General features: G+C 40.3%; 2 protein-coding genes across 2 annotated transcripts in view; both read right to left on the bottom strand.

Moving 5' to 3' along the window:
- Nucleotides 1-5,684, bottom strand: DNAAF2 (dynein axonemal assembly factor 2). Its single transcript, XM_075193620.1, has 3 exons — nt 4,088-5,684; nt 1,984-2,127; nt 1-1,102 (listed from the first exon to the last, which is right to left on the bottom strand). The coding sequence occupies exons 1-3, from the start codon at nt 5,621-5,623 to the stop codon at nt 689-691; spliced, it is 2,094 nt and encodes a 697-aa protein (XP_075049721.1). The 5' UTR covers nt 5,624-5,684; the 3' UTR covers nt 1-688.
- Nucleotides 5,685-10,020: 4,336 nt separating this feature from the next.
- The window catches only part of POLE2 (DNA polymerase epsilon 2, accessory subunit), a 22,066-nt gene continuing 5,311 nt past the window's right edge, over nt 10,021-26,775 (bottom strand). Inside the window, exons 7-19 of the mRNA XM_075192646.1 lie at nt 26,559-26,642; nt 23,878-23,934; nt 22,170-22,218; nt 21,987-22,059; nt 17,242-17,414; nt 15,109-15,198; nt 14,204-14,258; nt 13,920-13,979; nt 13,672-13,749; nt 13,358-13,466; nt 12,760-12,936; nt 11,396-11,463; nt 10,021-10,175 (exon numbers count right to left, since the gene is read on the bottom strand). Of these exons, the coding sequence (XP_075048747.1) occupies nt 10,157-10,175; nt 11,396-11,463; nt 12,760-12,936; nt 13,358-13,466; nt 13,672-13,749; nt 13,920-13,979; nt 14,204-14,258; nt 15,109-15,198; nt 17,242-17,414; nt 21,987-22,059; nt 22,170-22,218; nt 23,878-23,934; nt 26,559-26,642 (1,092 nt within the window). The 3' untranslated portion in view covers nt 10,021-10,156. The remainder of the gene's footprint in view (nt 10,176-11,395; nt 11,464-12,759; nt 12,937-13,357; nt 13,467-13,671; nt 13,750-13,919; nt 13,980-14,203; nt 14,259-15,108; nt 15,199-17,241; nt 17,415-21,986; nt 22,060-22,169; nt 22,219-23,877; nt 23,935-26,558; nt 26,643-26,775) is intronic.

The raw sequence follows: 26,775 nt of genomic DNA, 5'->3' as shown, positions 1-26,775 counted from the left end.
TTTAACACATCAGACTGATTTTATTTATCTGCAAACATTTCTCATAACAACTTACCAAGAAATATACAACTCTTTGGCACACAAAAAAAAAAAAAAAAGGGAAAATATAATTAAAGTGGACCCGTATCCTACACCATAACTAGGGCAGCTATTTAGTGGGCTGACCCATGATTCATGAGATTGCAGCCTATCAATTCCCTAGAAACCAGTGGCTTCATGGAGATACGAGGCACTTTGTAATGTGAAGAATGTAACTTCTATGGCAGATCATCTCTGGGCAGAGACCACTCAGCCAAAGCCGACATTACAGCACAAATAATTCCTTGGTCTTCAAGATACCCCACAGAACCTTCACTCAGCAGCCGCTGGTGTTACCCAATCAGAAGCGACCAAAGGAGCAACCAACCAATGGGACCCCTCCCCATGACTCAGTGATGTCACTAGTTCCTTGAGAATTGATAGGCTGAATGGCTTCCTCTAGTATGCAGGTGACAGGTTCACTTTAAGAGAAACATCTTTATAACATGGGGAAAAACTACAAACCAAAAAAAAAATAAAAAAATAACTGGAGCAGTCAAAGATCCCACCACACAGATGCCGCTCAGGGCTACAATTTTCAAAGCAAAAAACAGCTACTTTCCAATAATGCAGACATACAACAGATTTTTGTTGCCATTTCAAATAACAATTAATCTAATTCAAACAGCAAAGTATTATCAAAGTTAAAGGCACATTGTGTTTTGTGATCGGAGGTCAGGTTCACACTGCCGTCCGCAGTATTGACTTCCTGTACAATCTGAGCGGGGCTGGAGGCATTTAGTACAGGGCTCTGTGTATGGAGATCTTCATCCAGGTCACTGGGTGTTATCTGTTTGACACAGAGACCGTTCTCTTCCTCAGTAGAGCGCTCAGCATCCACCAGCTGAGCAGGAGACTGGGCAGGCGGGGCACAGGATGGGATCGCTGGCTCTCGTCCATCTTCTAGTACGGCATCAGATAGGCCGCTGTCCTCTGAGGGATAGCTGAGCTGCCCCTTCACCTCACTCAGACCTCCATATTGTTCCCTGGGGGTCAGATATCTCTCCTCTTCCAGCTCTGGTTTCTGCAGGTGAAATAATATACTATTAAATACAAAAAAGAGCCAATTCACTTACATCTCATTCTGTAGTTTTTACACCTTACAAAATCGGGTTAAACCAGTGGTTCCCAAGCTTTTGCAGTTTGCTGCACCCCTAGAGTCTCCATAATTTTTTCAAGGCACCCCTCTAAAATAGTTACTGAGCAGTCCTGTTTTAGAAGTAGTTGGGTCAAAAAAAATGTAATAAGTATTTAGGTCAGGACAGAAATACTGTTTAGTTGTATGCAAAAATGCCCCTCTGCATCCAGGCACTCTGCCCACTAGAGAAAAAACAAAACAAACTTACCAATCCGCGCGGCGCCGGGACCCAGCATTCTCCTCTCTCACGCGTGTCACTGAATGTCGATATTCAGTGACAAGCTGCGTGAGAGAGGAGAATGCTGAGTCCTGGCACCGCGCAGATTAGCAAGTTTGTTTTGTTTTTTCTCTGGCTTGCCCACGGCGTCCCTGTGACAGCGCCGCGGCACCCCTGGGAGCTGCGAGACACACTTTGGGAACCGCTGGGTTAAACCATTTAGGTCAGATAAAGCCGCAAGAAAAGGCTGAGTGTGTGGAATCGCCTCTGGCCACACATCCGGCAAACTGACCCGATATTGCAGCATGAATAGCATTAGGACGAGCTTAATAATGGATCATATAGAAACCCAGGCGGAGGACTAGACAGCTTGCCCAGGCTCCATGACAGCAAAGCTTAAGGCTGTATAGATTTGTAATACTGTAGGCAGACTATATATAAGGATGACCAATAAGTACACTATAAAAGGTACTAGTTTACATGTGTGTTAGGCCGCTCAATAGAGTGGATTACATACGGCAAGTAGCATCAGTTAAACATAAGAGCTTACAGTCAGCCGGATGTGGGTCTTCTGATCACTCATCTCAAGAACATTGATCAGCGGCTGGTCTTCCAGAGTAGACCATGGGATAGACGGCCGGAGACCACTTTCCAGGAACTCCGTCACATTATCGTCGTTAATAAATCTTCTTTCCTACAGCAAAAGAAAGCAAAGAAAGTTTTAGGCAACATCCGGTGACACAAGCATCAAATACTCAAATTAACCCCTTGATGACAGCAGGGGCTTTTTATCTTCAACAAGACCAGACCAAATTCAGGACAAATCAGATCAGTTGTTGATTGAAAAGGCTGACAAAAAATAAATAAAAGCAAACTACCAACACTACACCACCACCTCGAAGACACAAACAAACGCAAAACTTAACACCTCTCCATGACTGAGGGTGCACAAGTTTGGGAATCTACTCATGGACAAATGAATTTACCAACTTCTCCCGTTTCTTTTGGATAAGCTGAAAGGATAAATAGGTTTGTGTTGAACATAAAAAAAAAAAAAAAAACACCCCACATAAGTCACAATTAACTTGGGTGATTGCATGGGCACTATATGCAGGCCTTCCAACAGTACATTATATTCAGCTTCCATATTTACAACCTATTGTGTCAGGTTCCAGCAACCAATACCAATTATTCAGACAATAAAACACACTATATATAGAGACTATTGTGGTGCTACCATTAGAGTCCCTTAAAGAGACTCTTGAAATGCTTAATCTCTTCTATTTAAAGATAAAGGAATATCCTCTTTAAATCTATTTTATGGAGCTGCAACATTGCACAGCTCTTCCTATAGTTCTACTGTTAGATTTAGTCTTTCTAGTGAAACAAAGTTATATTTTTAAACAATGGTTACGTTTTTGGATTAGGTCGGTATTTACTTAATGATTAGGCTTTGGCTGGGTGTCCAGCATTCCTGTACAATTAAAGCCTCACTACCACCTAGGTGAAATATTTTCCTCCCACCCCCATTGTATCCCTGGGGGCTGCTTCATGCAGAACTGGCAAATCAACTTTGTTAAACTTTAAATGACAGAGGAGGAGGAGGAAGTCAGCTGAAAGACCATTCAAGCTTGTGATTGTTATTCCCACTCACCCTTCCCCTGGTTTCAACCAGAGCTACACAAAGCAGCCCCAGGGGCTCCAGCTAGAGGGAGGGGCACATTATTAAGTTAGTTATTTTTTACTAAGTGCAGCTTTAAGGTTTTCACCTAAATGAGGCAACACGTGGGCCAGTCCCAGTGAGTCAGCCTTAGCACCGAATTGGTGGCCAAATTGGACAACATTCAAATCTAATAGGTCAGGCTGCAGATACTCTACATTCCAATATATGTGGGGCCCTGGTACTGGTGGGAGGAGTAATCCAAATATAGAAAAGTCTAGCCTGGCAGGTATTCACATTCTCCTAGCATGTTGCCACAAGCCACACATTCCCCACAGACCCATGAATGAAAATGTAAAGCTCACTCTTGAGGAATGCAAACTACTACTTGGACAACCCTTTAAGGCAACTATACAAATTGTTCACAGCACAGATACAAAGAATCACAAATACATTACACAGAGAACTGCTTTCATCGTATTAGATCTCATCAATGCAAGATATGGACCACTGTTTCAGCATACCTGCATAGGTAGGCTTTTTAACCATCCATAACCTAAAAGCTTTTCAAGAACACAGCCAATCAGAAGATATGGTGCAAATCATTTAGAGGTAACATTTGTTAACGTATTTTATTTTTGAACACTGATTAAAGAATCCATATATTTGTAAAAACCCTAAACAAACAAACATTGGTTAGTGACCGTAATGGATTACATGTCAATGTGCCTTAAAGTTGTATCACCATTGTAAAAAAAACAAGGAGGGCTTTAGGAGAGAAGGGGATTATGGGATCGAGACAGCACCATACGGATACACATTAGAAACATGAAGGCTACCTAATTTATTAGTATCAAGTGCCTCATGTATGTTAGCCATTGATTGTCTCAATGAGGTCACTAGTGAACGGACTGGCTACAATATAGTGAATGTACGGTACATACAGAGTTTAATATCATACAAGTGGCTTCATCACGCTAAAAATGAACCTTACCTGCAAAGAGTTGCTATTCACTCCAAAGTAGAGATTTTTCCAGAGCCCAAAGCATTCAGAGGATTTGGTTAGCTCAATAACTGTATTGTCCGTAGAAACATTCACAGCAATATCATTTGTATTCAGAGTATACTGTGGCAGAAACTGTACAAACAAGACATAAGGAACATTTGTGTGTTTCACACAAAATCTAATTTCACATTGATAGCAGCTGACTTCCGAAGTTATACTACACTCATCAATATCTTTAACATGTATAACTAAAGTCAGAGAGGTGGCATTCTGCGAACACGTGAATATGGGGCATTCAGGAGGATCCCTATTGAGGGAGTTCTGGGAGTCACCAACTACAGCAGTCTCTGCAACCTTCTCAGTTTCTTCCTCTGTTGGAGGAGTTTCCAAAGCTCCACCAGATTGTGAGATTTCCTGCACATCAGACGTGGCGGAGCCAAGCACTTGGGCCTCCTGATCCTGCATCAGCTGCAGGATATTCTGCTGAACCACTGGCACAGTAATCACCAGCTGCCTCTTAATTTTATTGAACTGGGCAGTTCCTTGATCATCCTCCACCAAGTAGGGTAGCTTTAGCTGCAATCTGTAGGCCGGTCTCTTGGATTCTAGGGTCAGGGCCTTTCCTTCAATACGAAGGTTGACATCAGAAGCTGATCTGAGCAAGGGCAAGTCTACAGTGATGACCAGCTCTTTGGGCACTGGGCTGGGCGCAGCATCCCTGGCATCTCTGTAGTCCTGGATATCCACATGGGAGCGATGTCGGATGGTGTAATGAGGGATGGTTGGCTCCTGGGAAGGTTTACGGTCACCAAGTACCGGCTTGATCTTACTTGGTAGACCTTGGTTATTACTCCCAGTCTTCTTCTCTCCTCCTAGAGCATCATAAGGATAGGGGAAGCGCAGGGGGTCCTTGAGGTCCTGAGGTTTCGGGGTGACACCGGGGCATGGCTTGCGGAGGACAGTGGGCTGTGGTAACCCTTTATATGTCACATCCAGGGTCATGACGTTCCTGGAGTCCAGGACCACATTGAAGTTCTGGGACACAGTCTCCTGGGCGGTCAGATTGATCATAGCCAGGAACTTCTCGTTCCTAGAGGCGAGGTGTAGGGTGTCTGGGTGGAAGACCACATCGTAGATGACCTCCTTGAGGCCCTCAGGGCTCAGCACCTCTCTAGCCGGGGTCAGGGAGCAGGGCAGGCTCCACCGTTGCCCCAGCCGGCCCTCGGCGTCTGTAGCAGGCACGCAGTGCGGCTTGCGGACCACGGGGTTGCTGCAGACGTTCAGGTAGCAGATCTTCTGCCCCCCCAGGGTGGTCTGCAGCACATGGCCGGGCTGCGGGTGGATGAACTGGATATCCACCCCCCTCTCCCTTTCCATCTCGCTGATCTCCTGCTCGTAGCGCCGCCGGTTCTCCGGGTCGCTGATCTCCTCCGCGTACTGAGCGAACAGCTCCCGGAACCGGGCGTCCTGGAAGGCGACTCTGAACCGCTCCAGCTCGTCCGAGGTCACGTTCAGCTCCGCCATCCCGTGCTCCAGAAACTGATCTCCTAGGCGACGGGCGCCTAGTAATGAGGTGGCGGCCGCGCTGCGACAAGATTCTGATAGGGCGCGGCGGCGTCACGTGGTGAGGCCGCCAGCGGCTCGGCCAATCAGGGGGCGGCGTCGCGCTGGTTGCCATGGTGAGAGGATACCGCGGTTATTTACAGCGTGTGAGCGGGATCGCGTGTATCAGAGGGAATGTATACCCGCAGTGCATTGTGGGAGAGGGCACAGCTGGCGGGGTGAGGGGTAACCTGCCTTCAGGCGGGCTTTGGCTTTGTTGTCTAACCAGATATGTGGTAGTCCCGCAGCAGCTGAAGAGACATCTATATTTATCTATAGTAGGCTGCTGGGTACTAGTCCCAGCGCCACCTGGCAACCTCAGACGGAGATTTTATATATATATATATATATATATCTCAATCTCTATATCTCAATCTCTATCTCTCTCTCTCTATATATATATATATATATATATATATCTCCATCTATCTCTCTCTCTGTGTGTGTATATATATATATATATATATATATATATATATCTCTATATCTCTAGATAGATAGATATATATATATCCCAATTGTAAAGCGCTACGGAATTTGCTGACGCTATATAAATAAATGTTGATGATGAGATATCTATCTGTCTATAAAGATATAGATATATATCTATATCTCTAGATAGATAGATAGCGATATAGATATATAAACACATATACACAGACACATTGCCACTTTAGCAGCTGAACGAAAACCTAGATTTTGTGTGTGTGTGTGTGTGTGTGTGTGTGTGTGTGTGTGTGTATATATATATATATATATATATATATACATACACATACACACATGCCACAAATGGGTCACTGCTTCCTATTTGTAAAGCCTTTGACTCACATGAGATTTTGTTGGTTGGTTCTTTGAAAGTGGACAGCATTTAACTAACGCCCAGTTGTCTTCTGTATATCCACAAGTCTATGTAAAGAAACAAATATTTTTTTTCTATTGTGGTCCATGATTCTGCTGTACAGCAGATGGTCATCGCACTGGGGCTATTAACATTCCATGTACACAGTTGAATAAATACCTCCCTCAACCTGCACAAATACAGGCCTATAATGTTGGTTTAGGTTACGCTGTAGTGATGCATCTACCTTTCTTATAGTTTATTTTATAATTATTTGTTAAATAACATTTGATTCTTAAGTGATTACATAAAAACCACGTACTTGATAGACAGAAGCCACAATTTGTACTGTTGTTAAAGCTTTTGACCACTCCAAGATGCTTTAACATGTATGCAGCAACTTGTAGGTGATTGCAAGGGGTCACACAGAAGTGTATATTATTGGTAGTATCTAATATATATAGTGGCGTGTGTGTGGGAAAAAAACTATTTTCTCAGAAAGGGCTCAACCAATTGACCTGAAATTTGGTATACTGACATTATTTGACAAAAAAATTAGAATAGTGAAGTCAGTTAACTTCCATCATCCCCCCTTCCCCCCGTGGGAGGGGTAGTAAAGGCTAAATTTACCAGTTGAGGGCTCAAACTCTTGACCGTGTGGGTATTTATTTACCAGAGCCTGTGTTTGGTCATGGACAATTGTATGTCGCATTTTCACGAGTACGGAGAAGCAGTGATGTGAAAGTGCAGGTTATGAATACTGCCCTTCAAGGAAGACTGATTGAGCACAGCAATAAGGTGTTTAGCAGAAACGTTGTGTATCGAGAGGTTTTAGAACAGTAAGACGATGGAGATTAAGGATGTGGCGATGAAGATGAAGGATGAGGTGATTGAGAAGAATGATGAGGTGGTGACATGTGGACAAAACCACATTAAAAAAAGGGCGCTTAAGTCAGGCAGTAACGCTCTTCCCCTGAGGAGGCCTGGGCTAGCCCCAAATGCATGACAAGAACCTTTAACACCATAAGTAGCTTGATTTGACTAGAATGCATGAGTATCATGCACGGGTTAACTTGTAATATATATATTCCATACAGACTGCAATTTTGACAGCCATATTTGCCCTAATTGGTCAAAACTGTAGGATTGTGTGGGTGCAAAAAGATGGCTGATCCATATTAGCACTTTGTGCGCAGTAAATATGGGTGACCGCATCTAGCCATGTATGCAATCTGACCTTACCATGAATATGAATATATATTTGATCACAATTTCCTAAATGCTCAATAGAGCTCAGGCGCTGGTGGGACAAAACCCAACAGAAATGTGTACTGTGAAGCGTCCAAATACAGTTGTTTTATGTTAAAAACATTGTAGAAACCGTTCTGAAGATATGTGAAATAATCAGCCAGTCAAGCTGGGGCGCTAGTGGCACAACTAAACGGACAGGAAAATTGTATATTTAAAACAGCAATAAGAAAAACATTTTCAAAGTCCCCCCTGACTCTACAAACACACATAACAAAGATGAAGAAAAAAACCAGAGAGGAAATCGGGTGATCCATTAGGGTGATCGCCTCTCCGTAGTTCTTTCAACTTACAACTTTATTGGTATGCATTAAAAGTCATTTATTAAGAACTTGCAATAACCAATTTGTTAAAAGCAGCAATATATCAAAGGAAATACCAATTCTGTAATGTCTCAGAATATCATGTGTCAGAGTACACTATGGTCCATATAGATTGCTTCTCTTTTCGATCTTGAGGTTCCATGAGGTAAATAACAATTGTCTGAACGTGTCCCCAATTACTGGCACAGGATGTAATGAAAAACATCTAGTGTGCGGATTCTCCAACCTCTGACAATTGTCACATGTCAGAGAATACCTGTTTGCCTCTTGGAACATTCTAGGCCAATGAATTCATCTGCAACAAAAGTCTCCAGGTTCTGGTAGTTCCCTGGTGTGTCGCTAGTTGAGTCTTATGAAACCAAGTGCAATACATAGAACCTATATGGGCTGGCAACTACTAGTTGTCAGATAGTTTTCCATTTGTCATCAACACATCTTCAATAATAATACACTCCAGACTGTTTTGGGTTGTCTTAAACAAGTCACTTAAGTTGTCATCTTTTACCTCAGATCTTACCACGGCACTGGCCCCAGAACAAACAATGTAATACACAGCAAGGTTGGCCCTAATAACAGGACATAGACCCTCAGCTACATCAGCCATTAAAAGTTGCATCCTCCAACGTGAGCCATGGGTCTTCATCCAAGATGAGATGGGCTATGTACATCTCTTTCAACCTTCTCCAGCTAAAATTACCTGTACTGCTCTCCTTGCTAAAAGTGCCAGAATGATTTTTTTCAACTAAAATTAAAAAAACTCCTTTTCCTAAAAATGGTCGATCAATTCCGCTCCTCCCATTGGCCAACTACCAAAGCCTCTCCTTTCTCTGTTGGGATCGGCCTTAATACAAATGTAAGCAAATCTGGAAGGCTCCTCGAAAGTCTATGGTTTCCGGTCCAGCACCCGCTTCTTCACATCTAAATAAAATTGGTCTACACTTTATTATTTCAAACGTTGTTTTAAATCCTCTACTTCACATTATTGCCTTTAATCAATTTTTACAATCTTGTATGAATTCGTGCCATATTCCAGCAGATGACTCTTTTGGAATATTTACAAATTTGTTTAAATTAAATTAATTCTGGGCGTAATAACATATTTATCTAGGAGAGCTTGCTTTACTTCTCTATAACCAGCATGTATGCTCAGAAGAAAGAGCACAACACATGTCCTCAGCCCTTTAAGTCAACTTTCCAGTTAAGATTTTAGACCAATCCTCTTCCCGTACCTGATAATCTTCACACATTACCCCAATATTGTTGTCTCCTTATCCCCACTTATTACCCGAAGGCTGCACAAGTGATAATATTGCTGCCTGATGAGGGTACTTTACTGATCTTTCAAAGGAAGATACTCATCCATCAATTTGTAATTCCCTAATTGTAATAGTCCAAGCATATTATCTGAGCTTTATGACTATTATCACCTTGCAGCGGTTCTACCAGTTCAGGGGGTGCAGTCCCCTATTTGGCTCCACTTGTGTAAAGTTCCCGTAAAGTATGTACAGATCCTAACTATGTTTTACACCTAACTGGCCACAAATCACAGTGTGTATAAATGCAGAAAGATTACAACTGTAACATAATGTATATATTAACCAATATTCATGACAGTTCAGCCTGCAAAGTCACCAGACCCCAGTGACATCACAGATATAACATTCATGGGGTGTGACTGATATCACCTGCTGCATTCTCAGGAATATTGCTCCAGCCCACAGAAGGGCTGATTCCACTGTGAGAAGACAACAGATGCCATTTAAGTGGGATTACTATGCACATAACAGCTAATGTAAAGGGGTCCTATTAGCTTTGTGATAGTTTAATTAGGAGGCTGGGACAATGAATTACATAATATTTTTTATTACAAAACATGTTCCAGTTTAACAAAAGCATAAAATACAGACAGAACATATATAAAAACTTTTTACAGAAAGAGGTTTGTAAAATCTTCGTTGCCCAAGATTAATCTTCATATTCAAATCAAACATTTTGCAGTTTGCTGAAATGAAAATGTACAAATATTATTTCATATAATACAGATGTAAATTATATAATTATCAAACAAGTTTTCAGCAGTTATGGATACTGTTTATGTGTACTTGAATCTTTTCAATGTAATGTTTTCACTTTTAAGATTTTATGTACCTTGTCTAGTGCTATATAAAATAAACCGTGTTATCACAGGTGGTTGCTGAACAAAATGGTTCATGAACTGCAGACAGCCCTTGTCCTACATGAAAGCATATATTTTAGCTTAATTTAAATCATTTGCTGAGGGGTTGGTAGTAGATAAATATCCAAGCCAGGGTCTTCTGGCTCATGAAATGATTTCCGCTCACAAGCTTAGGGGGTAGAGACACAAGGCCGCTCTGAACAACCACATATCAAACGTTGCACTGAAACATTATATGCCTGCACGAAGCAAGCCGCGCGGCCACAATTAACCGGACACCTATTGAGGTTACAATCTCATTTAATATGCAGCGAAATGGTTATAGGTACATTTCCTTTAAAATTGTGTCTACGTCATAAACACCGCGTTCACATCTATGCTCTTTGCCGCACTTTTCATACATTTTTAACACAAAGTGCATAAAATAAAAAAAATGATTGTTAGTGATCACAGCATTGTGTTCTGAGATCTCATCACTGCGTCAAGGAGTTCAGCGTGTTCTATTCCCACTTTTGATTCAACTGAATCAAAAGTGCATTTGTGTTTCTCCAATTGGATGTGCACCCGGCCTCAGGAGGATTAAGCTGTGCGACATTGATAACAAATCAATATAAAAACAAATTTCTCATGTCACCTTCTGACGCCTGCTGTTCACAAATGCTGCAATCAGATCACAAAGCCAGAAACCAATACATGCATGAGATACAAACTTCACATTTTACTGTACACCATAATGCTACCCTGACTACAATTACAGCTTGTGACAGAAAATTCTATCGTATCTCACATTCCTCCATACTGGGAAAAACAAACCCCGTTTCCTCCTGGCTCAGATTCCACACAGCATCTTGTATCACTCTCGTAAATGCCAAAAAAAAAAAAGTGTGTGTAAAGTTTGGCCTGTGAGATCAGAAACCCTTTATCTAATATTTCTGCACCACCACAGAGCAGGGGTGGGTCCACAATGCAACGGATACTGAGCTACGGCTTGAATCACAATAAAACTCCTGGGCATTCTGTTTGGGGAAACGGGAAGCACAGCTTACCTATCTTCAGCGTTTTTGCTAGATGGATAATAAACTTTGAAGGAGAATCCACTTTTTGGGAATGAGCCCTAAAATGATACAAATAAAGGAAAGGAGTAACGGAACTACAATAATGATGTATAATCTATTCATCAGAAATACAAAAGGGAACAGTGTTGAGATGGAGGCTTTCTGGCTCCGTCCAACCACAAGTCCTCCACTGTATGGGAACAGAAAGACACAAATAATAAGATAATGATTCAGTGGATTTTGATTGCATTATTATTGAGTATCCGGGTTGTTTGGGGCCACACACCGTAATATCAGCTGCGTTACCTCTGGCGTTATATCTACACATCTGTCAATGTTGTTAGTAACTATTTTATAGAAGTCAACTTGCATTTTAAGTTGTATCGTCCTTAAACATCTTTTTCATATTGTGAAAAAGTGATCAATATCTAGTACAATTTTGTTCAAGAACAAGCCAGATAATAATCCAATTAAAATCAAATCTGATTGTCATCAGGCACGGAGGTAAGTGTGGTTGGAGGATGACCATTGGGCTGTGTGCGGCCCTAGTCAGACCGCAATAACAAGCTCTAACATGGGGCCAGTTGTACACTGGCCCCATGGCTCATGTGCTGAATGGCCCGATCTCGTCAAAATCGGTCACTACCGTATGGCCAAAATAGATACAGATTATAGTGCTTGGTCTGTGTGTGGCCACCCTTACAATGATCTCTGCTGACGGCCTTCCTGGCAGAGTTGTCCGAGTCTTTTCCCTATACTAGGTCCATTATTTACATCAGGTCTGAAAATAGTATATTTCCTGTGCGTACTATTTGTACTGTAAGGGCTCATACACTACACGCCGCTGTGTTTCATTAATGGCCCCTTGCAGCACACCCTATTGTACACGGATACAGGTGTGTGCAGGTTTGATCCATTCTCCATCAGGTAACAGATAATAAAGCAGGAAGGTAGCTCTAACATACTGCTGTGATGTCACATGGTTAGAAGACAGCGGGAGACACCAGAGTTTATAAACAATAACTATCTGCTCCAATCACACAAACAATAACATAATCCGCTTATTCCAGAATTGTCTGTGCAGGCTTATTACACTACAATAAGGAAGGCATTGTCTGAAGGTTAATAAGATCATGTCATTGTTCAAATGAAACATTCCTTTTAAAAGCATAAAAGCCTTTCAGAGAATACTCCACAGACTCAGGTTAATTTAATTTGAGAACAGGACTGCTGATCAAAGGATCCAGATTTTTAGGTGATATTTTGCTAATAAATATATCAGAAGTTGCAAGGTAACCTCCCCCTCCCCAGACTCTCTCTTTGCCCCAGGCAGAATCACAAAGAAATCCTCTTACAGGGTTGATGGTCAGGCATTCTGTATTCGTGACGGTGAATGGATCATATTTATCCGCGATGACTACTAAATCCGGCAAAGGATATAATCTCAGCGCGTAATCATATGCCCAGTACACGGGACTAACAAACAGCGGGAGCGGCGTCAGGTGTCCCTGCGACAGGATGGTTTTCACAAACTATGAAATTAAAAAGATAAAAAAAATGTTAATATTAAGAGGAATAATGTGACTAAAAGGTTTATTATTTTTGCTTTTCAGATCATCACTCTGAAAAACAAAAAGCCATTTAGGCTGGCTCTATTTTTGCTTTAACAATTGCCAAATCACCCTCCCCAGCATGCTTTGCAGAGCTGTAATGTCCGTTAGACATATATGTTATATTCATATATGTGATATGAAACCCTAAGATTGATTAAACCTAAGTATCTCTGTGGCAAGTTATGAGCAGCATGAATAAATAGTGGTCAGTTACTCACGTCTACGGCATATATTTGTGAACTGCTTAGTCTTTTGTTTTAAATAAAGCTAGGTGAAACATTGTATTGTAGAGCAGAATACTGATCCAGATGTGCATGAAATAAGTTTACAAATCACTTACATGACTGGGAATATCCAAACTGCTGCTTGGAAAGCGGACACAATTCCTGCACATTTTGTTCACTAGATCCTCCCGGAAAATAACCATTTCCTGTGTGCAATACTGGATCCTGCAACGGACAAAACATTAATTACAAGGCTGCACATGGCAGTTAAGCTGGTCACTGGCTGGGGGCAAAAACCAATGACCTTTGTCCTTTCTTTTTTCTGTATACCTCCAAGAAGCAACATACATAGTAATTACTATGCAGCTATGGAGACGATAGGAAACAATATATTTTGGCTTGTATCACTTGTCAAACGACAGAAACACACCTGCACGGATTTGTGGTGAAAATGGAGAAGGGCACTCGCTGCCTAAATTCTTCTGTAATGTGTTCTGCAATAGGGGGTCTGTAAGAAATGTTGTCATTAATCTATCTGCTATCACAAAGGCTGTTATCACTTACACAATCAGCTTAAAAGAAGGCAAAACATTTACATTCATTATTCAAAATACACCACCTAGAACAGAATTAAATGAACTGACAAAGGGCCGTACGCCATACAAAACATAAATGTACCTTGGCAGGATGAAGCCGGGCCCAGGGTCCTCAGGACCGGGTACAAACACAAAACGGCTGCTGTTAAACACGAAACACGACAAATGTTATTAATAGAGAAACTTTCTACAATTCCATGCATCTGTACTAGCTTTGTTAACATATAAAATGTGCGATAAGTAAACCACACTGTATTTTTACAGTACACACTGTACAAATCTGGCAGAAACAACATGTAAAACATACACCTATATAAGTATAAATCACTCTACACACTGAATTAAGTTGAAATAAGAGATATTTACCTTTTGTGTATATTCGGGTATTCGCATATCACATCTGCTAGATTCTTAAAGGAGTCTGAAAAGTCAGAGAGAGATGAATATGTTTTACCTGTTGGTCCTGAGTACTACACACACACCCTCAAATCAACTACAGTTAACCAAGATATAAAACACTATTAAACAGGGTGGCTCAGTGGTTAGCACTTCTGCCTCACAGCACTAGGGTCACGAGTTCTATTCCCAACCATGGCCTTATCTGTGTGGAGTTTGTATGTTCTCCCCGAGTTTGTGTGGGTTTCCTCCGGGTGCTCTGGTTTCCTCCCACATTCCAAAAACATACTGGTTGGTTAATTGGCTGCTATCAAATTGACGTGTGTGTGTGTGTGTGTTAGGGAATTTAGACTGTAAGCTCCAATGGAGCAGGGCCTGATGTGAGTGAGTTCTCTGTACAGCTCTGCGGAATTAGTGGCGCCATATAAATAAATGATGATGAATACCCAGTAAAAATACACTGGTGGTTTACAACACAATGCCAGAGTTTGTAAAACAACACTTTCATACTGTTCTGGCTGCAATAGGTGAAAGGGCCAAGTTGCAGCCACAGATCTGGCACTAATGACACACGACAATATTTACACGTATGTGCCTATGTCATTGTATTGTCCTGGTGAGTATTCATTCACTGAGCACATGTATGATACTATAATGTGCTCCAAGCCGTTACTATCGTTATATAAAACAACTAACATTGTATATTGGCCAGCAGAAAACATTGCATATAGTTTGCAGTTTGTTTTGCTTTCCAATCTAAACCTGATAATCACAAATGGCTATAACATTTATATAATACAAAGAAAACAACAAGGATTGGTTGAGTGCTGTATATTGTCGAACCCACTACTAGTTTTCAATGTACATAACTATACCTTTCAGGGATTTAATTTGGTTTTTCCCATATGGTGCAGAAGAGAAGTTACCACAGAAGATGAAGCAGGTCGGAGGAGCTGTGGAGTAGCCTGAAAGGAGAAGAAAACAGATGTGTCCACAGTATTATACTGAAACTGTACGGTGTCCTCTAGGTGTAATGATGCATCAAATAATGTCATCATTTGTAGTTAGTTATAGGTGTATACTGCTGGTGCAGCTGGGGTGAAATGTCAATGGTTTGTAAGTTTGGGCATTCTGCATACAGCATTTAAAGGGACACTGACTAATTTTATTGCTACAAAGCATTAAAATGATAAAACGCTTACTTACCTGCTACTCTCTGTACGTCGGGGTTCCCGTTGTGTTTACCAATCCCACATGCACACCATCTACTCTTCCTGCTTGGCCTGATTGGAAGGCTAACAAGAGGGGGGGGGGTTGTTTTAAACAGGCCAGGCGGGAAGAGGAGTGTTGTGTGGGACCTCTTGCGGACCATGTCTGATTCAGTGACAGAGAATAACAGGTAAGTAAGGTAAGTTTTAGGTAGCGTCCTTTAACTTGCATATATTGCATTTCTATTGGGCAGTCGCCATAATAAAGAGTTTCACCCCTCCCTCTAACAACACAACTGTTTGTGTGATACATGAAGTCAATATCTATACTGATCTTCATGTAACACTGTCTCCGACTCTTCCCATGGCTCATTTTTGTCTTCTTGTGTAGTTTACTGATCTCCTCCTGGATACATTTACAATGACTTCTGGGCCACCACTTCCCTATCCACATGGAATTAGTCCGGGGGCCTCACTGCCTTCTTCAATTTTGGCTGCTCAAATCTGCAGAAGCCGTTGCAATACAATGTAGTAGGGAAGTCTTCAAACCTTAGTACACGGGCACTTGCAGATCTATAGTCTCTAGAGCAGCCAGGTCGCCTACCTACGGTAAATGTCCTGCATTGTATTAGGCAACCAGCGAAGCTCCAGTAATGTTCTGTATATATAAACGAACGCTCTGTTCTTGTCAGCTGCCTACTTCATTCTCACAGACACCTCAGTACAGCTGTATAAACATCAGGGTGGTCTTATTCTAATTGTTTAACAGCAACCCTAAAGTGACAGCTTGTTTCACATGAAGACCTATATAATCTACATATCACTATGTACAGGATTTCCCCCCCCAAAACTGGCTGATATACAAATGCAGCTATATATATATATATATATATATATATATATATATATATATATATATATATATATATATATATATATATATATATATATTATATTATACATTTATTAAGAATCCAAGAGTCACACTAAATATTTAGAAGGCAAATACATTTCAAAACATTTTTATATGGTATTCAGAAATAAATAGTGGCCCAAACACACAGCTCCCACCCGCTTACAGACATTATACCACCTATAATCATATCATTCCTATTTCCACCTCAATGTTCTTCATCTCACACCTCTACTCTCCCATCAAGTCTATTCCCTCTCACCCCTCTCCTCAGCATCATCATTGCTCAATCAATCCCCTTCTCCTGTTAATCCCCACAGCAAATATCAACATACCCCCCTCATCTGACTCATTATGATCATAATCCCCCAATCGTCATTAGCACCCTCAACAACTCCCAATCCAGTTCTCATTAACCCCCTCTTCCTCATTAACCCCCCCCCCCTCCCCAAACCACAGTTATCATTAACCCACCTATCCTCAGACAGCATAACCTCAATTCTCCATCATTACACCTTTTATCAGTTATTAACTCCGCCGTTCTTCTTAATTATTAAGTGCTCAATCCTGCTAGAGTCTGCTTTCAGTACCACTGCAGAATGCTGGACTGTGGGCATAACATTATGGATGGTCAATTATCATTACAGAGTTCTCTGCTGCCACGTACACCAAGCAAACAAATGACCTAAACCATGTATGGCACAGCTCCCTAGGAAGTAGGTGTCGTGGCCCAATTATAAGGCAACATGGTTACCTGGCCCCCAGGGTTTGTCTGTAGGAAATCAATAGTCATAGTGTGGTGTGAAATACTGAAAACACGTTTCATTTTGGTGATGGTGTCCTTTGACGCACTTAGGTAAGTGACAGGTAAAGACTTCTGCAAATACCTGAAAACATAGTATGAAGTTTCTCTATCACTTCCACCTGATCCAGCCAGAGATCAGACAAAAACACAAACATGGCGTCTTCATTTTCCTCCTCCAGTTGTTTCAGTTTTACCGAAGCCTTCACGGATGTTGAAGAGGGCCCGCCAAAAAAATTCATATTCCCATAATATGCCCTAGGAAATGATAACACTGAAATTAATCTTCTGTTCACCTAAACTGTTAATCTAAAGAGAAGTGTGACAAAGTACATTAATAACAGCATTTATACAGCACTGGTCTGTGTGGCAGATTTAGAAGGCTCTCCCCTCTGAGCCAATCAAGTCAAGAAGCTGTTCAATAGTCACATGTCAGATCCTTCTGCTCACTACATGTATAATGTGACTGTGGTTGCCATGATAATCACAAACTGTAAATCATTAGTAGCAGCTGAATTCAATCATAAACTCCACGTGTCTTGTTACAGTTAGCCGCTGTAATTTGTGTTATAAAAATCTTTTTAAAAAAACCACACCCCTCATTTTTAGAGGGTATTGCACCTTTAAATGGAAATTGAATGGATGGATCAAACGTAATGGAAAAGCTTTTCGGTCAACGATGGCCCAATAGGCTCTATGTTAAATTTTTAGGTATTATTTGCGTAAACATGACTATAGGGTCCTGTAAGAACTACAGATTCTCCCCAGTTTTCATTCGTATTTTTTCTAGTCAATTGCAAAACGTCAAAATAAAAAAAGATCCATTTGCTTAGCCTAATTATCCATTAAAAGCACATTATCCAGGGTATTTAGTATGTAGCGAAGTGGAGTTGATGTACTACTACTATTTACATAACATCTGTGATGAATTATGCACACTCCTGTACCATAACACAACACGGCAAAGTTGTACTTTAACCCTTTCAAAACCAGAGGTACTGTACAGATTCATGACCAAGCCATTTTTTTCTTAGTTGTTGCTTAAATTAATAATATTATTTTCAACTTGGAATATCCAAGAACATACAATATATTTTTCCATGACAGACAGAGATTCTGTTTGCAACATTGTGGGTAATGAGTGGGTACAGCCAACAAACAAACCCTACCTTTTGATCACTGTACGCAGGACGGCTGGTTGTGAGCTAGAATAATATGTACCCAGACTTGCACATAAATATGCTATATGAAGACGTTACATGAAAGCTTTACCCTCAGCAGAGAAAGCAGGAGGGAAAAACATTCTTCCAATATTTCAAAGCTTTTATCCAGTAGCATAAAATATGTTACCTGAAAGGCTCTACATGGTTATCCAAGACGTTTTTCATGACCTGCCAATATGACAGATGCAGGAGAAAACAGGATTTTTACTAACCAGTAAATTATTTTCTCCAAGGGGTACAGAATTGGGGTACAGAATCTAATGTTGGGGGTTACACACCACCCATGGAAGTCAGGTCACTCTGATAAACTAAATAAGGCCCCTTCTATGCCCTACTCCAGTCAAGGTGCTAAGGTTTCACATACACAAGCAATAGGATTGCTGTGATTAATGAAAAAAAAAAACACAAAAACATTTTTCCTGTTCGAGAAAAGTATGGAGGACCTTGAGGTCACAACTGGACGAAAGGTCCAATTATTCTTGGGTACTAAAAATAAGTTTGAAGAGTAGAAACCACAGCGCCTGCAGTACAGAGCTACCACTTGGCATTGTAGAAGGGATGCGCTTGAGAACGAAGATGGACAAAGCCAACACCCAAACGTCCAGTCACCTGTACAACCGCCTTTCCACTGGTCCAAGAGAGGAGGACGCAGCATAGTAAGGAAGATTACGAGGAGTGGAGAGACTTGGGATTCGCTATGCTTGCCATTCACATGGGTTTCCTTTTACCCCGGATTGCACTCATCTAAAAAGACTTACAGCTACCCTCTGAGACGGGCTTATTTTGCGGCGCTATGAAAATCCTTGGACGTACAAGCTGGAAGACAACAAGGCCTATTCTGAGACTGAAAAGTACTGTATCCAGTCAACAGAGAAATCACCTTTGCTACTTGAGGGATAAATAGAAAGCAAAACAGAAAATTCTTGGAGTTGTGGTCACCGGACCTGGCTTTCACGAAAACAATGTTCTCTAGTGAGAAGGGGTACAATATCCTGAGATGCTTCCTTCTGGTGAGACCCAATCTCCCCAAACAATAGCAGTTAGATCCTTGTCATGATCAAAAAAGGTTAATTGGATGGGTTTGCAACAAAACAAGGACGATTGCACTGAATTGGGGATAGCGGGATCTGATAAATTCAGTGTGTGCAAGACGGCTCTAATTAGCAGTGCTGCCAAATCCTTTGAAAATCCCCCAGTATTTACTGTAGCGGCTCAGAAGGCATCAGAGATTGATCCTCCTCAGTCTCACCTTCCGTTTCTTCTTATTACAAGCAAGAATCAGGTAATCTACTTGAGTGTTGCTCCCCTCAATCCGTCGGGACTGGGAGCACTGCATAGATGACACCTGGGGCCACAGAAAATCTGCCATGGAGTGAAAGGGGGAGCTGTGCTGACAAACCATCTGCAGATTTGGTGGCCACACCAATGGAGAAAGGCTCCCTGCCCCCAAGATCTCTCCTGCAATCCTGAACCAAGGGGAGAGGGAGGTAAAATAAAAATAAAATGTCACGCAGGGAAGGTGGCCCTAACCTCCTTGCCAAGTATTATTATTATTTTAAATTTAGAGCACTCATCCTAAAAATCACATATTTGCTACTCCTTGATTGACAACCCCTAGCTCCCATTTGGCTGCATTGTTGAAACAGTCAAACTTGTCCTACACTCTCTTTTTATTCAAACAGGACTCAGTACAATGGACTTGGACATTGGAAAGTATTAAAAAAAAAATATAAAGGGTACGAACCACACTGGATATCTCTTCATTTAATATTGTACAAATATCCAGTTATACTCTTCATATCACAAGGAGGTGCTACCACTGATAACATACATTAGCAACATCCCCCCCCCAAAAAAAAAAAAAAAGTACAGCGGTCACCATCTAGTAGTGCAGACCTGAACATAATGATTAAAACATACAAGCTTCTTTTATTACCTTGAACAATCTAAGAATTTATTTCTTCCTAATATAATGTTAAAATCAGCAAATTATTATAATATTTAGTAAAATTATAGAAAAAGAATGGATTCCAAAGTTCCATTTAGCGTGTTACTCATTTCCAGGACCTGTAGTGTCAAACAAATGTTATAATGTCTGGGAGTACAGCTTATAAATGCCTTATTTGTTACTGGGCACGGGTTGATGTGCTGCTAATTTATTCCATACATATAGAGAAAACACAAAAAAGAGTATGTCTCTCACTTCTCCTATTAATGCACAATCTATGACTGTCATCTCATGCCCCTATAGTTCTCATTATTCACCTATTTATTGTTGATAAATAAAAAAAAAAATTTAAAAAAATCTTTGATATCGTTTTCAGATTAATTAAGACAATGTTTTCCTTTTTTCACACACTCAATCAACCCAAACCTTCAATACACTAAACTGATTATAACCATATAAAACAACTGTTTTCATTTTTTTCACACAGTATCAGATTCTCAAAAATGTTCTTATTAATTTCTATTTGCTATTCCTGCGAGGGAGACCTCTCTCTGTGGTTGTTAGCAGCAGTATATCTTATATTCTCTCATGCGTTTCTACGTGTAACTATTGTCACCCACTAGTGGTCTGTCTTTTTTCATAATCTCTTAAGTACAACTTATAACTTAAATAGATCTTCTCAATTATCCAATACTACTTGTTAGTCTTGCGGGCTTTTTGGTCTAATTACTTCTCTCACAACAATTACCGTTCCCCTTTCACGTGGCAGGCCTCACTCTTTCCTTCCGCCGTCTTACTACTAGAGTACTATGTCACAGTTGCATTACTTTGATAAGTCATTTATACATTCAGATTTAGTCGCACGCGATTGGAAAAACCCATGCAATTTCCACTGTTTAGCTTCTGCAAAGTAAAAGTTTGTACACCGGGTGAACGGGTATTTAAAGAACAGGGACCCAAACTATCCTGTTAAGTAACGTCACTTGCACAATTATCCATTTGGAGAGAGGATATGTGACTGACAGATTCCTCTATCATAACCAGATGACTCTCTCATATGAAGCCTCATCCAGTCTATCATTCCTGCTCAACATACCCTGAGGAATTTGTCTTATACCCACTCCCATAAGACATTCCTCAAGGTATGATTGTTACATATAGTCAGGTTACAGCAACATATTTGTGTCCTTGGCAATAGACAACAAAATGGGTTATCGTTTCTTTATAAGGAGCCACAAGGATTCCCGCAGCGTCATACATAAGGGGCTAGAACATACAACAAAATGACATAATATAAAATACAATTATAGAAGTACAACAGTGACAATATTCTATAAATACAAACACCACATGTACATAATTACAATCTGCAAAATATCATAATAATGTAAGGAAAACAATAAGACAGAGGTCCTGGCTTGTGAGAGCTTACATAGAGGGGGTGGCTGTTAATGAGAAATAAAACAATGTCTTATTCCAAAACTTTGCAGTGGAGCTTAGTTGCTTGGCAGTAAATGGAAAAATACCAAAAATATATAAAATACTCTTAACAAACCTAGCACACAGCTCAGAAGAGTTTTGCACGCCAGAGCAGTATTTTTTCTACAAATAAAAGACAGATGTGATGCACTATATGAGAAAACAAACAACTCTCCTTACCGTGTTGTACTGGAAGGTTCGGTGGGGGGGAATCCAAAAGCATTTACATGAAATATTTTGTCTTCATACCAGCCTGAGCAGAAACACATGTTACACGTCTATTTTACAATGTTACACACAAAAATAAATGATAATCTGCTGTGATCAGAACGACAGCAAAACTAAGGACTCATATTGGATTACCTTCTGCTAGGACGAAACAGGACTCGGTGTATAAACCGCTGTGGAACTGGTGCAATGGAGTTAAGGAAAACCTAATTTTTTCAATGAACGAATAAAGATAATATACTGCAAGACAATAACACCGTTGAGATGTGTGATAACAACAAAACATTATGACAGACTTGTGGAAGTATTTGAAGAAAATTAACATTCACAAAAAATATACAACAGATGATTTTAGGGTCATCTCTATAAAGTTGAGTAATATAAATATTTGTACTATTTTAGAACATTGATGTTTAAAAGAAAAATGTCATAGCCACATTGATCATCAGATTGACCTAATATAGTACCAGCTCATCAGCTCCCAACAGTTATCAGTGTGAACATCCCAGTGTGAAACACTGCGTACCAGAACAACTACCCAAGCAGTGTTCTCCCCAGCACCTATTTCCTGGGTACTACCCTGGCTGCTTTTAGTTGCCACCCTGGTATTGGAGCCCACCAGAGACCTATTGTAATAGAATAAACCATTGTTTCTCCTATTAGAACAGGCGAGGTGAGCACTACAGCCAGCAGTGTGTGTTAGACCACTGACCACCAGTCTGACCAGTCCTGGCAGGTGTGGGCAATAACCTCCAACATTTTTCAATATTATTGCAAAGTATTACAACTGCCCCCACCTGGCTACTTGTTAATGCCACCCGGCTGGCAAAATGTTCTGGGAGAACACTGCCTAGGTAGGGGAGAGGGGGGGCAATAGTGGAAACTCAACTCTTTGAGCAGGAGGACCAATCAGAAGCTGCAATCATGGTGGCTCGCTTCCCCTTTTTTGTTTAATAAGTCTTTATTGAGTAAGTAATAAACATACAGCATGTGCACAAGATTTAAAAGAAGATATGGAGTAACTTTACTCTCATTTTTATCAGAAAACAAAATCCAGAAGGGGTAGGGGAGGGAGGACGTCCTCAGGACATGCATTGTCTTCGAGACAGTGATGCCAAGGGAAATTAAGGCCAAGTTCTATTTGCACTACTAGCCGTCAGTACAACATCATCATCCAGTGACGTATTGCTGGTCACCGGGACCAGGAAGTAAGGCAAGTTCACCAAAACTAGGAAATCATCAATAGGCCATTATGGAGTTCTATGAATCCTTATACTCAAACCATTGAAACCAGTTAGCTGTGACTCCAGCATATCGATCCTGGCTCAACATGGAGATATCATCCATATACATACAGAAATCAATCCTGGTCAGACACTCCTGCAAAGTAGAAGGAGACGGGGATCTCCAGGATTCAGTAATGGCAGCTTTCACAGCACTGATTAAGTGTTGTTAAAAAAAAAAAGTAGGGACTTTTTATACTGGAAAATCGGGAGGTCTGATTGAGAAGCCATGGATCAGGCCATCTGGTACTGGCCCACCTAGTATTTCCATTGCAAGTTCTGTGACCTTAAGCCAGAAGGGGGATAGTCTGGGGCAGCTCCACCAGATGTGTAACAGGGATCCAATGGTGGAGTCACATCTCCAGCAGGAGTGCAGATATTTTAAAGTGGTGAAGTTTGGGTGGTAATGCAACTATATTATGCACAATGTCAATTAAAAACATTGCAATATATGCAGTATAAAATTCATGGTATATACGACCTGTGAAACCAAAATTACCTTATAAAATACGTGTTTTTGCCTTAATTGAGAAGCTAAACATAAAACCAGAAAAGGATATGGCTTTGCTGAGATCAAGCTGCACTGCTCCAGTGGGATCTTCTAAGAAATATTTTCCCTTTCATTATAACAAAACAAGATTTTTATTACCACAAACCTAATGGAACACAAACAGTTATGATGTACCCAACATATTAGGCCATGTTATTAATACAGCAGTTATGTTACCAGAATGCAAAGTACACGGAATTGTAAAAGTAAACTTACCATCCATCCCGATGTACTTACAGCAACAAATCTGAAAGAATGTTGGAGGTTTCCAATACAAAGCTACATTTCCAATAGGTATTATATAATTTGTGCCATCATTTCTTATTTCTGCAATATCATGTCAGCGCTATAAAATGGTGAACCCTTCTCATAAGCAGAGCCTGCCTCCCCATATATAAGTTGCCTCTTCCTTCCATGTCAGGGGACTTTTAAAGATATCTGAGAAACGGTTCTTATTCAAGTTCCTTTACTGGCAGACTGCAAGATGGATTCCTATTGCCATAATTTTCTTCTGAATTATCCTTTCCATATCCCACTTAGGCTTATTATGGCTGCAAATCCCTTCTTCCACTTTACTGAGTGGTTCATTTAGTTGTTATTGTCTACAAACCCTTCCTACTCTTACTCGTTTGGTTGCCAATTTGCTATCCTGTAAGTGATTATATATTTTTTTCTGTTGCCACAAAGAATGATATTTAAAAAACAAAACAAAAACAAAACCCCATAAAGGGACAGGTGAGCTAGCTTTTCATTCGTCTCACCAAAGCCACACTAGAAAGGGACATTTCTTTTGAAAACAACTTTATACAAAAGGCATAAACATAAAATGCAAACAATAAGCATGGTAAAATGACTGACAAATCAGTTTTAGAAAGATGAACATGTAAAGCATAAACTAAACAGTTTTAATATAAAAGCTTCCTTATCATTTAAAACATAAAATATTACTTTGTATAAAACTTTTCTTTCCATATGTAATTGGATTTCAATGCCTATAAAAAGTATTAACTCCTTTTGGATTAATGTGTGTTTTCAACACAACTGTAATGTAAAAACGAAAGAAAAAACAAAAAAAACAAAAAAAAAAAAAACCTCTTTCTTAATTATAAATAAAAAACAAACACTACTGCAAATCCCTTACAAAGACACCTAACTAAACCCTGGAGCAATCACTTGTTTTCAGACATCACATAATTGATCTCTGAGTGAAGTAGTCCAAAGACATACCAACCAAACCCATGAAAGCTTATTGAAAGGCGCCTATCAAGGAAGGCTATATAACTTAATATGGAGTACTAGCAAGTACATTCTACAGATATGAAGAGAATATGGCACAAATGTGAGCAGGACATCCTCAAAACCGGAGCTTCTTGCGAGAAGGACACTTATTAGTGAGACCACCTAGAGGCTTATGGCAACTCTAAGTTAGGTGGAGAATATCTATGGAACAAAAATAGCTCAGACACTTCCCAAATCTTTGCTTTATGGGATTGCTGCAAAAAGAAAACTCACATGACTTCTCTCCTAGTTTGTCAAAAAGCATGAAGGAGACCCTCAGACCAAGTGGAAGAAGATTCAACTCCAAGATCTGATGAGTCCAAGAGTAACCTTGATGGCCTAAAGGCTCGACGCAATGAATGGCACAAGCCTAACAATGCATCATTTCCAAAACATTACTGTGAAGCAAAACGCTATGTGGATGGTTCTCTGTTTCAGGCAATATAAAACTTGTCAAATGAGAACGCAAAATGAAGGGGACAAGATATAGTCACATTTTAGAGGAAGCCTGTTGCAATCTGTAAGAGACCAAGGATTTGAGAGAAGATTTATATTCCAGCAGGACAATGACCCACAGCAGAAGTCACATTGGAATGGTTTAAACCACACACACAAATCATGGAATAGTCCAGTCAAATCCTAGCCCTCAATCCCATCTAGAATGTTGTGAACAAGAATGGGCAAAGACTGCGGTATAAGATGATGAACCTCCACTGTGTTTTAGAATACCTCATTCATATCTATTCTATTTTTGATTGAATCAGCAGAATACCTATAAGAAGAGGGTTATAGGTCTGTGTGTTTCGTTAGAGATTTAGAAAAAGTGACACCAAAGGATAGTTAAAGAAAGGGAATAAATAGTCTATTGAATTGAAGGATACACAGAGGTAGGACACCATAAAACCCTACAAGGTTAACAAACATGCATGAATCTCACAGATATTTGCTGAAGGCCGGTAAAATCTATCTTTTAGAGATAGTAGCTTAACCAATCATTACACCCCAACACCTTTGGAGAATTGCAGAGAGGGACAATTATTTTAGTGGAGGTAGTTCGTAGAAAGAGTTCATTCCACCAACCAACTATGATGGTTTTAATTTTTATTGACACTATAAAGTATTGTGTGTTAATGAAGGGTTAGGATGCCTAATAAATCCATGTTGATTCTAGGATGTAATAACATTTGCATACTTTTTATAGTCACTGTATATGTGAATACAAGCAGCAGTTTAACTACGGTTTTACTCACATGCCAACAAAAGCAATGAAATGGTAAAAATACTTTATTTTTACATTTTGAAGCCAATAAAGAAGTTGCAAACACAGTTGAGGTTTGTTAAAGAGAAATGTGAATGTATAAGAGCATGTTCACAGCAGTTAAAACACAATAATACAGCCAGGACAAACCTCACCTCCTTCAGCTGTGTTATCATTCCGAGTACAATCACTTCTCCCATCTTTGCTGCGCTCCCCAAAAGGTTTTCCACAGTTTTGAGCTATACAGGGAAATGTACATCTAGAGTTCAGTAACAGATCACTATCCATGGAACAGGCTTTACATTATTCTCCAATAGAGGCAATTTAATTATAAACACCAATATCCAAAGTCTCATACTTTGTACTCATCAC

This window comes from Mixophyes fleayi, chromosome 12 (genome assembly GCF_038048845.1).
Source record: "Mixophyes fleayi isolate aMixFle1 chromosome 12, aMixFle1.hap1, whole genome shotgun sequence".
In the NCBI taxonomy this organism is placed as follows: domain Eukaryota; kingdom Metazoa; phylum Chordata; class Amphibia; order Anura; family Limnodynastidae; genus Mixophyes; species Mixophyes fleayi.
The sequence above is the reverse complement of the archived record's forward strand: the minus strand, read 5'-3'. Positions and strand labels throughout refer to the sequence as shown.

Bases quoted from the DNA above. Each gene is read 5' to 3' on its own strand.
- DNAAF2 (XM_075193620.1), bottom strand. From the start codon at position 5,623: ATGGCGGAGCTGAACGTGACCTCGGACGAGCTGGAGCGGTTCAGAGTC. The intron at 2,128-4,087 runs GTAAGGTTCATT...CTTTTGCTGTAG, and splicing joins TGAATAGCAACTCTTTGCAG to GAAAGAAGATTTATTAACGA. The intron at 1,103-1,983 runs GTAAGCTCTTAT...TTTCACCTGCAG, and splicing joins AGACCCACATCCGGCTGACT to AAACCAGAGCTGGAAGAGGA.